Source organism: Xiphias gladius, chromosome 12 (genome assembly GCF_016859285.1).
Source record: "Xiphias gladius isolate SHS-SW01 ecotype Sanya breed wild chromosome 12, ASM1685928v1, whole genome shotgun sequence".
Lineage (NCBI taxonomy): Eukaryota > Metazoa > Chordata > Actinopteri > Istiophoriformes > Xiphiidae > Xiphias > Xiphias gladius.
This window is the reverse complement of record NC_053411.1, coordinates 17,553,943-17,568,402: the sequence shown is the minus strand read 5'-3', so window position 1 is coordinate 17,568,402 and position 14,460 is coordinate 17,553,943. Positions and strand designations below refer to the sequence as shown.

Below are 14,460 nucleotides of genomic sequence, written 5' to 3'. Positions count from 1 at the left end.
CAACTGACCCAGACTTTAACAGACCTGGTCCAGTTCGGTCTGATCACTCGCCACGCCCAATTCATATTCATAATCGTTTAACAGTCGTAACGGGTCTCCCTGTTTTTAGTTGTTTCCTGTAACGGCTTACTGTCCATCTCCAGGTTACTACTGCTGCCTTTATTTTCTTTTGTTGCGTCTATGTGTGCATTCAGAGTTTGCATTTTACCTCCCTTCTTCTCCTGATTGCTATTTAAGTCTCTCAAATGACATTGTCTGAAAGTTGTGCTGACGATTGTCCTTTGATTGATATGTTCACTTTTTTTGTCAGTTTTTAACATTGTGTCACCTTTTGCACATGGTATATATTGATTATTTTTCGTCTGAAAAGCCTCTTCTACTGTTCTTTCAGTGTATAGGCAATTCTTCTATGAAATTAGATGGTTCTCCATGTAACACTGATGCAGTTAGCAAATTGGCCAGTTATCACAGATTTCAGAATTATACCCAGCCTTGGTGATTAAGTATCAAGAAAGATTCAAAAATCGTATACTTTCAAAATGTCAATTTCAATTTCATGTTAAAATCCTGCGTTGAAATGAAAAACGCATTTAACATCGGTTACTTAGTTGCGAAGTGGCTAGTGTCGCTATGTGGGTCCAAATCATAAAGCCATAAATTTTAGGCTTAATTTTGCCAAAGCAGCGAGAACTTTTCTTCCATTTGGTTTTGTGATGAAAAACAGGCTTCTCCCACATGGGATCTGATGCCGTTTGTGTTTTCAGTTTGATTGGAAAAGACAGAACAAGAGGAAGAAGAACTGGTAATCATGGTTGAGCACACAAAGAAAATAACACCACCTACAGAAACTACATCAAAATAAAATCCAAGAAAGAGGATGTCACAATCTCCTGCCCACACTTTGTTAACAGTCAGGTGATCACCACATTGACAAGCATTGAGCAACAACAATACGGGGGAAAAAAAAAATAATAATAACAACTGTGGATTAACGTGCCCTCACCTGAATCTCCTGTCATCACCTTTCCAAGGTGAACAAAGGAGAAAGGAAAGGAAAAGAAAAGAAATAGGGCTTGACTTTTTCTGTCTGTGTGTGCTTTTTCCCATTGCCTACCTCCTTTCCCCTCCTTCTCTTCACACTCCAAACTGATAACTGGGTCAGCTTGGTTCCCTGCAGTGTCCAGAGAGACCAAACATTGACGTGTTTGGAAAAAATTCTGCCAACACTTCCGTTTCTTTCTTCCTATTCTGCTCTTCCAAAAGTCAAAGTTTCTCTTTTCTCTGCTCTGTCCTCTTCTTCTCTACTCTCTCCTTCTCTAAAACTCTGACCGGACCGCCCGTCCATGCTGGCCAGCATTCTGATTGGCAGAGAGCATTCATGAAGTGAGGCTGTGATTGGCTGCGGTGAAATACTGCTGGAGTCATCAGGAGTTTTAACATTTCCAGATGTTTGTCCTGCAGGCTGGCTGAGCTTTGTGCTGGAGCTGCATTCAAACATGCAAGTGCACACCGCAGCAAATTTTCCTCAGCGGTTCGTCATCTGTTTGGTTTTTCTTGTGTGGCATGAGGAGGTCAGAGGTCGCAGGAAATAAAATGGGGCTAAAAGGGATTTAACGTTTTGCTAAAGGAAACTTCAGTGGGGTTGACCATCATGACAGCAGACTACACTTCCTTTAGGCTGCTATAATCAATATTTTCAATTAATAATTGATTAAATGACTAATTATATATATATATATATATATATATATATATATTAAAAAAAGGTTTGCATGTAGTGACAAATAATCACCTGACTCTACTGTTCCCATGAGCTATGTGGAGCATTTTAGCTTCTTTAAACTTGTTGTTTTGGTTTCAAGGCGGACAACTTTACGGTTTTGATTCACTCTTAATGGTCTCATTAGCGTTGTTTCAAGACGCAGGCACTTTTTTCAAATAAAAAGTGCTCTGATAAACCCACTCTACGCTACCTGCTCAGCACCAGAGAGGAGACAGACAAAGGTGGCAACTGGCTGGTGAACACAGTGGAGCATAAACTAGCTAAGGAGCCAAATTTTTCCCTCAGGAGTTGGTGGAGACCAAAACAGAGTAAAAAGAAGAGTGAACAATGGACTTACATTCATCAGGTGACCAGAAACACAACTAAACAGATTAATCTACAAATTACTTTGTTAATTAAATGTCTAAGAAATTATTAACTTAGGATGTTTTTTTTTTCACAAACTGTAACTCTGACTGTTACTAGTCATGAATATTTAGTATTACAGGGAAATACTTAAGATCTGTACCCACCAAACACACTATAACTGACACAAATAGTATGTCAGTGTAGCCACTGTCTGGCTGAAAATCTTTTCCCTCACTGAGTGAAAAACGGGACGCTCACATGTGTCGTTTATCACCTGTCACATTAATGGTCGAGACTGTGTGGAAAAAGTGGGTCACTTTGTTGTGGGAATGTCTCTGAACTTTTTGAGGTAGTCTGGAAACATGGGATTGCCTAAGTAAATCTAATAGTGGATGACGGTCACCTAAAACTTTGTCAAAAGTCAACTCTTTCCTTTTTTTAAATTGTGAATGTTAAAACCTTCACTCTTTTTCACTTTTGCTTTTCTTCCTAACGTAGAAAATCTTTAAATTGAGGTGCAATTTGACTCAAGAAAGTGACTCTCAACATTTTGATTAAGCTGCATTTTCCAAAGCTAGGGAGAGGCTAAAGACAAACCTTGTGTGAACAACTACCTTCAGATGCCAGAAAAAATAATTACAGATTGTCTTTAAATCCACAGACAGACCAGAACCAAAGTGCAGGAATGCTGCGCACGCACACACACACACACACACACACACACACACACACACACACACACACACACACACACACAAAAAGACACACATATATTGTAGTTGCTTTCCAGTGTATGAGCTAATGTTGTGCTGAATGTGTCACCAGCCGTTTTTGCATCCAAATACTTGCAAAATACTTTTCTTGAGTTAAAGAAATAAAAGTAAAAGCAGACATTTGAATCAGATTTTGATGAAACTTCAGCTTGTCACAATCACATGCTTGAGTTTCATTGAACAACACCAGCTGACTTAGACTCTGAGCAGCACATGCTCCCAGATCTGTGTGTTTTTATCATGATTAAACCTCTTTCCTGGTTGTATGAACACTAGATGATAAATTAATGGCACTGCCAGGTGGTTTTCTTTGTTGTTGTTATTGGACTGCAGTAAATATGGGCGGCTGTACCTGAAACCAAGAGTTTTGATCTGTTTTGACATTAAGGAGGACAAGTTACTCGCTTTTTTGTCCTTTAAGAACAAAGTTTTTATTTTTTATGATATTTTAAAAGTGTGCTTTTAAATACAACCTGGAAATTTCCATTTTCTTTTTCACTCGGCTCTCGTTGCTGTGGTGTTTCTGTAATGCACTTGCCTGTCGGATCAACTGTCACCTGATATCACCTGTCACTGGAATTTTAACTACCTATTTCATCTTCCTCTGCTTAATCCAATCGAACTGGCAACACTTACTTTCTTGGCAGCACACAACTGTTCAGAAAAGTAATCAGAAAAGTATTTTAAAAAGGACTCCTAATGTTTCCTGTTCTGCTCTGTGTCAGAGGTATGATAAGTCTCTTTTCTTTGTGTGGTGCTCACACTGATTCACAAATAGAACGGAGCTCAAATGTGTACAATTATAGCTAGTGTTACACCAACTGTATTCAAGAAACAAAGCAGCATCTTGGTGGTTGTCTCTTAGTCTAAAGCTACAGTGGAGAAAAGCCAATTAAGAGGCGGTGAATGCATAAAATCCTCTGTTAAGCTATCTGTAATTTTGTATTGCAATGGCAACATAGTTCACGATTTAGCAGATTCTCTGGAAATTTCTACAGAAAATTTATCGGCAACTAACTCAATCTTTTCCCTCAATAAGACGGAGAGAGAGAAGAAGACAAAGAGGGAGAACTTGTACATTAAACTAATGGCTGTAAGTCTTGGCACGGGCCTGCACCATTACAGCCAACTGGGAAAGTTTCTGTGAGTATGTGTGGGTGTGTGTGTGTGTGTGTGAGTGAGCGAGCGTGAGTTAGCATGTCTGCGTGCGTCTGTGTTTATTCCTGCATGTGTGGACTTCGACCCAAATGATGACATGGCCTGTTGATACAAGAATTTATGGTTTCTGGTTCAAGCAGGTTACACCCGCAGTTATAACGTACATTTTGCCTACACTTTTAATCTCCTGTTGGTAGTTTAAGACTGCATCTGCGCGCCTTGGTGTGCATATAGGAAGTAGTTACTAAAGAAAATTTATGGATAGATCGTTCGGTCCATAAAATGTCCCAAAAAATTAAAACTGGCCGGTGAGTCCCAAATCCAGAGGTAACAAGCAAATATTCACATTTGAGAAGCTGGAGCCAGTAAATTTTCGAGATTTTTTTCTTTAAAAATTTACTTGAATGATTAATCAATTATCAAAATTTATGCTGAAGCGATTAGTTGAGTGCCAGGATCGTAAATCAGCAACTGTTTTGATGACCGATTTTTCAAGCAAAACTGTTGAAAAATTGCGACACATTCTCTGGTTTCTGGCTCTACAGTGTGAGGGCATCATATATCACAATAAACTGAATATCTTTAAATTTTTAAATGACTGAAATAATTAATCGATTATCAGTACATTCGCCGTTAATTTCTCTGTTGACTGACTAATCGACTATTTGTTTCAGCTCTTGACATGACAAGGCTTCACAAAACTGCCTTTAAAAATTCAGCACTCTCAGGAACGGGATGCAAAGCTGCTCAGGTTCTCTTTCCATTTTCCTGAACACTTCTTACAGTATAAACTCTACATGGTGCAGACTACTCTGTGGCTTTGCAACAGCTTTACATTTTGCATGTCAAATCACCAAGTTGCTGGTATTTTTAAGTCCAGCCTCTACGTTATATAAACAAACACAGTTTTATCGGTCCTATGAGAGATTTTACAGGGATACTACAAATGTCACAGAACTGAAGCCAATAGTGCCATAAACTCACCAAAAACTACCATAGAAATACCTCAACAACACACAAACAATAGCGAAGAGCAATTTCAGGAGCACTCTGAGCTTTCTCGTTAGTAATGTTTGGCCGTCTACAGTTTCAGTTTAAGGTTGTATTTACACCACGACCTGTGACAGCTTATTTTTCCAACACATATCGATAAATGTAATCGATATCAGGTGGAATCGGTTCAAAACAGATGAGGTAAGTTCATATTTTTCGCTGTTTTACCTCCGGAGCTGTTTGGCTGTCGTCGGACCACTTGTTCCCGGGCGTCCGTCATCATGTTTTCCTCCTCTTCTTCAGACCGTGCCTCGGCCATTTCTCCTTTTTGTTTTTTTTTTTTCCTTTTCCTTTCTTTCCCTCTTTATCCTGTCTTCTCCTTGTCCTGTCTGTCTGTCTGGGGAAAATGGAGCTGGGTCAAAACAGAGACAGCAGCAGCAGCAGCAGCAGCAGCAACATTATACCTCCTCCTGTTTTGTCGCCGCTAACATCCACCACCACAACTCGGGACAAGTTCACCCAAAACACCGAACCGACTTCCAGGATTAGTTCGGCACTTCGGCTCCGTGTTCGGCGGCTACAGACGCGCAAAAAACAGTTTAAAATCGGCCGTTATTTTTAGGACAATACTTGTCGTTGCGTTGGGTTTCGGTTGAAGAGTTTCTCCGAGCTTCCCGGTCGCGAGCTCGGGATACACAGCCGCACGCTCTCCGGCCGCGTGACGTCACAGAAGGAAAAAAAAAAAAGAAAGAAAAATGAAGATGACCCCAAAAAAAAAAACAGAACAAAAACAAAAATGGTGGACAAAACAATTAGCTTAGCGAAAAAAAAGTGCCGACATAACAGAGTTTGACAGGTGGTTGGTTCTTTAGTATCAGAACCTCTGTGGAATTTACCGTCCAACAGTAAACGTTAACGGTCAATTAAAGGACCGCAAAGAGACGCGAAAAACCACCACGAAGAGATGCAAAATGACCAAAAAAAAAGAAAAATAATAAAGCAAAACGACCACACAGAAACAAACAAACAAACAAAAAACACAGAACATGACCAGAAACGGACGCAAGGGGACCACAAAGAGATGCTAAGTGACAAAAAAAGCACTATGTTGAGAAACAAAAAAGATCCAAGATGACCACAAATGAGACAAAATGACTACTAGACACAAAATAAGACACGGAACAACCCCAGAGACATGCAAAACTACCTCAGAGACACAGAAAATGACCACAAATAACACAAGACAACCACCACACAGATAGCAAAACGGTTGTAGCAAATACTAGAGCCACACACTCGTGTTTCTTCTGGCTCAACATGTGCCCTGTTATACGGGCCGGACTTGGGCCAAGGAACCGGGCATACGTGTGGGGCCAGGAGCTTCTCCTGCTATCTGGCAAGGAGGCACGAAACGACAACCGGGGGGGCAAAACGACAACCGGGGGGACACGAATCAACTGCAAGTGGATTGAAGATAACACACCTGCCGAACACAGTGGTGGAAGAAGAGCCGGCAGTGCAGCGGGACACCAGGCACAAAGCTCCGGCTGATGATTGTCTCATTCATTTGACGGCACCGGATCAGCAAAGTTCACCAACGACCATCGATGTACGAACCACACGCAGCAGTTGCATTTAGCGGCAGCCGAGTGGCGGCTGTCGAGACGTTTCACTCCGCACGGCCACCAACGTCGACCGCTCGGTGGCGCCAGAGCAAAAAAGTCGGGGGATCGCCGAGGTCGCCGGGATTCAGTCGGCGAGAGCGTGGCCGTCCGCACCGGGCGGCAATCGATCCGGTCGCCGAGACGCTGCGGTCTGGGACGAGGGGGGGGCAGCGGACAGACCGGGGTCGCCGACCGTGACGCCGCAGCTAAAGGCGCAAATTACAACCGCGGGACATGTGTTTTATTTGTGCGTGCGCTTAGCCTCGCTTCAGGCAGAATTTCCTGCAGGGGCAATAAAAGTCGACTGAAATGAACTTTTAAAAAATAAATAAATAGAATACAGCAGCTAAAATCATTACACGACGGAGAGAGAGGCTGATTACAGAGGGAGAGAGCATAAGAATGACAGTGGTTGAAAACCCTGGCACGGGGAACCGGTGGGAACGTAAACAGTCATCGGCAGGTCCCGACACGCGGCCGCTTCAGCCAGGAGACGGGTGTTTAGGTTTCAGTTTTCAAGTCTGGAGCTAAAAAAAAGAAGGTTGGGCTCCCCCGTCAAGCTGAGGGGACCAACCCAAAGAGCTTTCACACAGAATCCCACTCGTGCCTCTAGATCAGCGCCATCTTTAAAAGACTGACTTATTAACGTTTTCAGTCATTCACAAGCTTACATTGACTGTCAATGAAAAAGGGCACGAAAGTGAGCTGACTTTTTTTTTTTTTAAGTATGTTTCTGCTGTATTTGTGTGTATGAACACCAAAACATCATTTTTACAACCTTGAATTGTTCTGTAATAATAGTTTTAGTGATTATCACTGCAGATTCGTCTTCCTAAATGGAAGCCTGTGCCATTTTTCTTGTGTTTTTTGGGGTCCTGGCAACTTTATACTTTGTTCAGCTGAAGAAACGATAGGTCAGACTTGTCGTAACCTATATTATATGTACTAATCATAGCCAAGTTTGAGCTGAAAAAAAAAGGGATAGCATGTGTTCAGGCAGGGAACCGGTTGAAAGGAGCCAGGCAAAGACAAAAACCAAGTACTGAAAGTTAGAATGAACCCAAATTAACCTGGACAACTTTGAGGTACAGTCACTTTGAGAACGTCTGTTATGTGACTCTTCGTACTTTATTTACTTTTGCTTACTTTTTAGAGAGAAATGTGCTTCTCACTAGATATTGTATCTCCAGAGGTTGAGAGTAACTAAGTACATTTACTCTTGTACTGTACGCCCTGCTCGAGTATCGCCAGTTCTGTTGTTACGTACTTCAACTCAACCCACTGTAACGGAGCCTTTTTACGTTGTGGTGTGGCTACTCTGCTCAGCGCCGCCGGTTGTCAGGCGGCTGCAGTAATAAGTTACTTTGCAGACGAGGATTTTCTGAGACAAACTTTCAATAGTCTCAAAAAAATGTGATGTTTTCGTCCAGGCTCGTTTACAAGATCCACGTTTACATCTCGCTGCCATCTGAATGACTTGAGGACCGAAAATGTTATTTTTTTTACATCAGGACTTTTCTATTTTTACCTAAATGAAGATGGTAATACTCTTCTTTTCTTTACCCCTTTGAGTCCATCAAAGGTCCCCTCCAGACATGTTTTAAGACATAAAAATAATCTGCTTTTAATTGTGACTTGTGGCATAAAAATTTCGATGACCCCATTAAAAATTCTTATACTTACATCTACTCCTTCTCCCTCATTGGAAAATCCAGATTCTACGAATAATCATTAATCGTTCATTTCAGGAGTTTAGCTGCCGGATGCCAGATGTCTCTTACTTCACCGAAAAGCTTGAGGCTTCGTGTTTTCTCCGCGTCACACTTGTGTGACCTGCATTACTGGTCCACAGGTGGACTCGGGGTGGGTGTGCAAGCACGTGTCAACCCCAGATTTAAGGTGAGAAACGGGGAGAGTCGCTTCCCTTCAGCAGCTGAACGTGAAAACAAACTCTGCTGCACAGTGGAGCTCCAACATCAGAGTAAAGTGCCAGCAATCACAACACATTTTTCAGCAGAAGGGGACTTAGGTGATTCCCCAGTCAGCTGTAGTCTCAGTGTTTTGCCACTGGAGTGCAGCACTGACAACTCTGTCCAAACAGGAGGCCGGGTTGTGAACCAACGTGCCACCGCCGATCTCCAGTGGAACTGGTCTGACATCGTAATTGGGCTGAAGCTGATTTCCGTCTTCACCGGATCCACAGGTCTACAGACGTTTGTGGCCACGCTGGTCTCAAAATGGTCCTTACAGATCCAACTAAGCACAGCGGAAAAATATCAACACAAAGCCTTGACCTGCACACACTGAGACCAGGACAGGTTTCACATCCAATACCTGTAACTGGACTGACACTGAAAAAGTACCAGTATTTTTTAAAGATTACTTTAAATTACTCAGGTATGAAAACATTTGAAAATGTCTTTAATTTCGTGCTTTTTAAAAACAGAAAAAATGCTTTGTTTATTGGGGCTGCAACTAAGACTAAGATTATTTTCTCAGCTTAATTGTCGGGTCTGTAAATTGTCAGAAAATGGGGAAAAGTGTTTCAATTGTGTTTTAAAAAATGATATTTAATTGACACTCAAATAAGCCCCAGAAAAGCTACTCATTCTCACAAATGTGACGCTGGAACAAACAAATGTTTGACACTTTTGAAGTGATTAATAGATCGTCAATTTTCTGTCGAGCTCTAACGTTTATATCAAATATTGGTACGTTATGAACCAATAATCAGGCAGATGATGGTTCTCTTTTGTAGAGAATGAATGATGGATCTGAGACCAACGCAGCTTAATCTTTAATTTCATAACAAATGTGTCATTACCGTCACATTTGACTTCAAACGAGGTCACTTTTGAAACCAGATGATGAGGCTGGTAGGTCGGCGGTGATCCAGATGACCCTCGTGTGTATTGTTCTAACGGCAGATTAAGGGCTCCTGCTGTCCAGTCACGCTGGCCATTAACCTGCATTTCCAGGTGATTAACGGGATCCTCGTTAACAGCATCACACAGCAGGTTGGGGGATATGCTGTGTGTGTGTGTGTGTGTGTGTGTGTGTAGTTTTATTTATTGTGTTGTGGGGAAAACACTGTTACAATATTCACATTATTGTGACTCATCTCCCATTTGGGGACGGTTAAGGCAGGTCCCCACTGGATATATTGTATTTGATAAATTCACCCGGTGTGTTTATAAATCTAAAAGTAACTGAAAGTAATTCCAGTCATCAGATAAAAGATTATTTCCACCTGAGATGAAGCAGAACTCTTATGTAGCACGAAGTGGAAAAGGTTGTGGCCCCATTTCAAGGATGCCTTCTCTTCTTTCTTTGATTTAGATTTAATTCAATTTGTTATTTTACAGTATTTGGCTTTTCACCGTTTGTCCTTGTTTTTTTTTCATTTGGCTGCTGTAGTACTTTCATTTCCGTCTGATATCAATAAAGTTCTTTCTTTCTTTCTTTCTTTCTTACTTTCTTTCTATGTGGTGATAGTAAAGGTTTTGGGCTAAATCAGTGCGAAGTCCTCCTACGTGACAAAACAACTCTGTGCATGTGTGTTGTGAAAGAAAGAAAACCCCACACACCACGGTTCACTGGGAGTAAATGGAAACAGACCCTAAAGACACTGTGAGGTACCGGTGAGTCCCGTGTACCCGCTCTCCGCCGGGGGGCGTGGTTTAGTGCCCGCGTGGGCGTGGCTCCGCGGTCACCTAGCAGCCGGCGGCAGGGTGATTGACAGCTGAGCGGCTTAAAGCCTCGGAGCCGGAGCTGCGGTCAGAAGACAGGGGCCGGTCTGGACTCGGGCGGGACGGGTCCTCGTGTTCCGACAACAAACCCCTCGGGACGTGCCTCGCTCGTTCTTGGACTCGGGCGGAGTTCGGAGGCGCCGCGACTTTTGTTCCGGGGACAGAGGGAGCAACGGTCGGAGGTACGAGGTTAGATCCGTCCGTCGGGTCTGCGAAGTGTGGGAGATATTGTGAGTAACCACAGGGCGATAGGATGCATCCGGTGTTTCGGTGGAGAATAACTCACAGCAACAGTAGCTGACGCTTTCGTAGCTGCAGAAAACAGTGGAATAGAGCAAAAAGAAAATTATAGTACAAAAAAAAACATGTATGTATGTTTTTAAGTAAGGCACAGTCAAAACTAATAATCACAACAACTTGAGTAAATCAGCACAGGAGCTTTCAGACAACAGGAGGAACAGAGTGAAGTGATGGACATGAGCAATCAAGTGAGAGAAGAAGACAAGAACATTCGTGGAACTAGACCGGTAGAACAGGACAGAATGGAACCGAGCACACGGAGGAACAGAGTAGAACACGAAGGAGCAGGGATTAGGACGGAAACAAAAAGGAGGGAAATGCAAAGTAAATACGAGAAAAAATAGAAACAATTCGATTTTTAGACTAATAGAAATCAATAAAGTAGAGTAGAGCAGAATAGAATAGAGTAGAATGTAACTAGGGAGCGAGACATTACACACAGAGCTTCCTGTTGTGTTTGCGTCTATTGCTTTCCACTGGGATCTTCTCGGTTTTGGTCGTTTCACTTGGAGTTTTCTGTATCAGGTGTGTGTGTGTGTGTGTGTGTGTGTGTGTGTGTGTGTGTCCGTTTTGCTGAGTAACGCTGGTCCACCAGTGAGATGCGTGTGTGTGTGATGTAAGAGGCATTAAGAAGGTGTAGCATGCACGTGCACACGCTCCCAGGTCGGTGACCCTCACTGACCCGCAGTGGCCAGTGAGAACGCACAAGTGCGTTTCGGGGTTGGCTTTTAGACAGCGATGCATTCAGGAGCAGTGCAGTTTTACTCTGCCCTCGCACCGTCAAATCACAGACGTTAGAGCGTCACTGAACGCACCATCAAGTGGAGTTTTAGAACAGTTCCTGCCCCACAGCTGTAATAAAGCACCACTGGAGAGAACGGGGTCCTGTAGTAGCGCCGCTTCGTTCCCGTCCGTTTGGTTTAGTGCTTCCTCCTCTAAAACCATCCAGGTGTCATGTCGTGTCAGAGCTGCAGGTCCAGTTCAGGAGGGTGTTTTCGGAATTTCTGCAGAGAAAATAAACAGGACGCAGAGACTGTCCCAGGAGAAGCGGAAGTTTGCGTCGGTGTCTTTTACAGCTGCAAGGCTCAGCCGATTAATCGATGAGCCGAGCGACATCGGGAACTGCTTTGATGATCGATTTTTAAGGAAGCACGTCAAACTTTCTCCAGCTTCAGCTCCTCAAATGTGAATACTTTCTGCTTTCTTCAGTCTTCTCTCACATTAAACTGAAAATCTTTGGGCTTACTATTGGACAAAACGGGACGTTCGAGGACATCACCTTGGGGCTCTGGGGACTTTTTCGACAATTTTTGCGACAATTCATAGGTTAAATGATGAATCGATTAATCATGAAAATAATATGCAGATTAATGGTGAAAATAATCGTTAGCTGCAGCTGCGGTGTCTCTGTATGAGGCAAGTACTTTTAGTTGCCTACACCTGCAAAGTATGGGATCGGAATTGGCCCCGATAACGACCTTATTGGTCAGGGTTGTATCCGCCATGATGTCTTTGTCAGTGACATCGTTCCCCATGTAATTTGCATTCACTCAGTCGCGGCGGGCCTCCAGCTCAGTCTCCAGTGCTTCAGCAGACCTGCCTGCGGTTACAGATGTACGGATTTTAAATCTGTGGAAAAGCTCACGCTTTTGGAGCAAACTCGTTTGGCGTTTTATTTTTCTAAGGACGTTTCGCCTCCGGAAGCTGCCGAACCTGCAGGTTTTTCATGTGAGAAACACGCGGCTGCGGTCGGAAAAGGGCAGAGCAGAAACTTCAGGTTCAGGTTGTTTGTCTCATTTCTTGGAAAAAAATGTGAGAATTCAACAACTGTGCAAACACTGAGAAAAAAAAGTTCAGATCCTTCATGAACCGAAAGGCTGCAGGTTTTGCATCAAGCTGTGTGTGTTCTGCTGAAGTGCCCTTGAGCAAGGTGTTTCGTTATCACGATCAAATTCAAATCTCAATCAGCTAAATGCCCGAAAAAGTGAAGAGAATTATAAAGCAGGCCAGAAACGATATGAACACCTTCGGTCTATCTGTGTGTGTTTGTGTGTGTGTGTGTGAGTGTGTTTAATCCCTTGGTTGTGTGATGGCATGTGGCTGTCTGACCTTAGCAAGGACACACCCACACACACACACACACACAAACTCATGGTGGTGGTTTGGGATTAAACATGACTGTCTCATCTCAGATTATATCTTTCTCTTTTTTCCCTCCCTCTATTTTTCACGTACGTGGATACACACACACACGCACACACACACACACACACACACACACACACACACACACACACACACACACACACACACACACACACACAGAACCTATAATGACAACATGGTGATCCAAACAGGAAATTGAACCAAAATCCAACTGTCTGGCCTGCACACATACACAAGAACACACTCAGATTACAGTCCCAGATGGTGAAGGATGGATTTGTAAACTCTGTGTGTGTGTGTGTGTGTGTGTGTGTGTGTGTGTGTGTGTGCGTGAGCCAGACAGTTTGAAATCTTTCACTCATCTCTCTCTCTCTTTCTCAGGACAACAGGCAGGAGGCTCGCTCGTCCATGTCGTCTCAGCAGCAGCAGCAGCACAGAGGTAGGTAGAGTACATCGCACTGTTGGGGGATTTTTCGTTGAGCTCCCTGGGAATTCATGGAATGTCCTGGAACGCCCAGGGTGGGACTCGGATGCGTTCGGACCACTTTTCCTGTTTGCTTGTGGCCGCCGCCGACCGTTACTTCCTGTTCCGGCCTCGGCTGTTGTTCGTGTTTGGACAGAGAGAGGAACACAGAGATAAAGACAGAGTTAGAGAAGACGGCTCTCTGGTTAGGAACTGATCCCCCGGTGCATTCAAAGGTCAAATATAAGAGTAGGAGAGAAGTGTTTCCTTCCCCACACTCTGCTCTCTGCCCACTTACCTCTTGCTGGGGATTAACATGTTGTTCACTTCCAAGTTGTGCCTCAGAAACAAATCCAGCGCACCTTTCAGTTACGAAGAAAAAGCTCGGGAAAATTCCTCTCCCTTAGCGTTGGTTGAAACAGAAACATACACCGCGGACAAACAGCTATATTGAGACATACACACCAACTGATCGGAGAGGTGCCGATTCAACTGTATGGTCATGTTAGAGGCCGTAGCTCGTGCTGCTGTTGAACTGTCCCGCATTATGCTGCTATGTTTGTCCAACCCGTTCGTAGGCTGAATAACAGAAACACCTCTCTCTGTATTAAGTGACGCAGAGTGGGAGGCAAAATAATGGATTTTGAGGGATGACACCGGTAGTTGTGTACGTTTTAGCGTACGAACCACAGACCTTTCATCACAGCTGATCATTTTTCATAATGCGCCACAAGTTGTGCGAGTTTTTAGATTTGTTACCTGGCTTTAATGCAAGGTTTTAGTCTCAGTTCGTTTCAGCTCGCAATGAAAAATCCACTTGCAGAGACGTGCGACTTGCCGCAGGAAGCTGATCGTTACAATGTGATATTTATTTTATCCATTACATACGTCAAAGTTATCCCATGTGGTGATTCAGAGAGTGTTTTTAAAACCAAAAAACTTTTTCTCCCCGTAGGCGCTCAAGGGTGCTCTTCCGTCTACTGTCATGAATGTCATTGGTTTTGCAGTATTCAGCCATAAACTGAAGTACTGGACAAAATGAAATTGGATCAGATGATGGCTT

General features: G+C 43.3%; 1 protein-coding gene and 1 long non-coding RNA gene across 5 annotated transcripts in view; one reads left to right on the top strand and one right to left on the bottom strand.

Annotated features, from left to right (window-relative positions):
* Positions 1–6,729, bottom strand: part of LOC120797427 (SH3 domain-containing protein 19-like) — a 29,514-nt gene extending 22,785 nt beyond the window's left edge. The window contains exons 1-2 of one of the 4 annotated variants that reach the window (XM_040141089.1): positions 6,539–6,729; positions 5,284–5,448 (exon numbers count right to left, since the gene is read on the bottom strand). In XM_040141089.1, coding sequence (XP_039997023.1) covers positions 5,284–5,374 — 91 coding nt within the window. In that variant the 5' untranslated portion in view covers positions 5,375–5,448; positions 6,539–6,729. Of the gene's footprint in view, positions 1–1,003; positions 1,096–5,283; positions 5,759–6,538 lie in introns of those variants that run through there. The other 3 variants (XM_040141087.1, XM_040141091.1, XM_040141090.1) reach the window with 3 other exon arrangements.
* Positions 6,730–6,912: 183 nt separating this feature from the next.
* Positions 6,913–8,403, top strand: LOC120797523. The gene is made up of 2 exons (XR_005708535.1): positions 6,913–7,419; positions 8,150–8,403. It is a non-coding gene; the product is annotated as an uncharacterized LOC120797523 (long non-coding RNA).
* Positions 8,404–14,460: the final 6,057 nt, after the last annotated feature.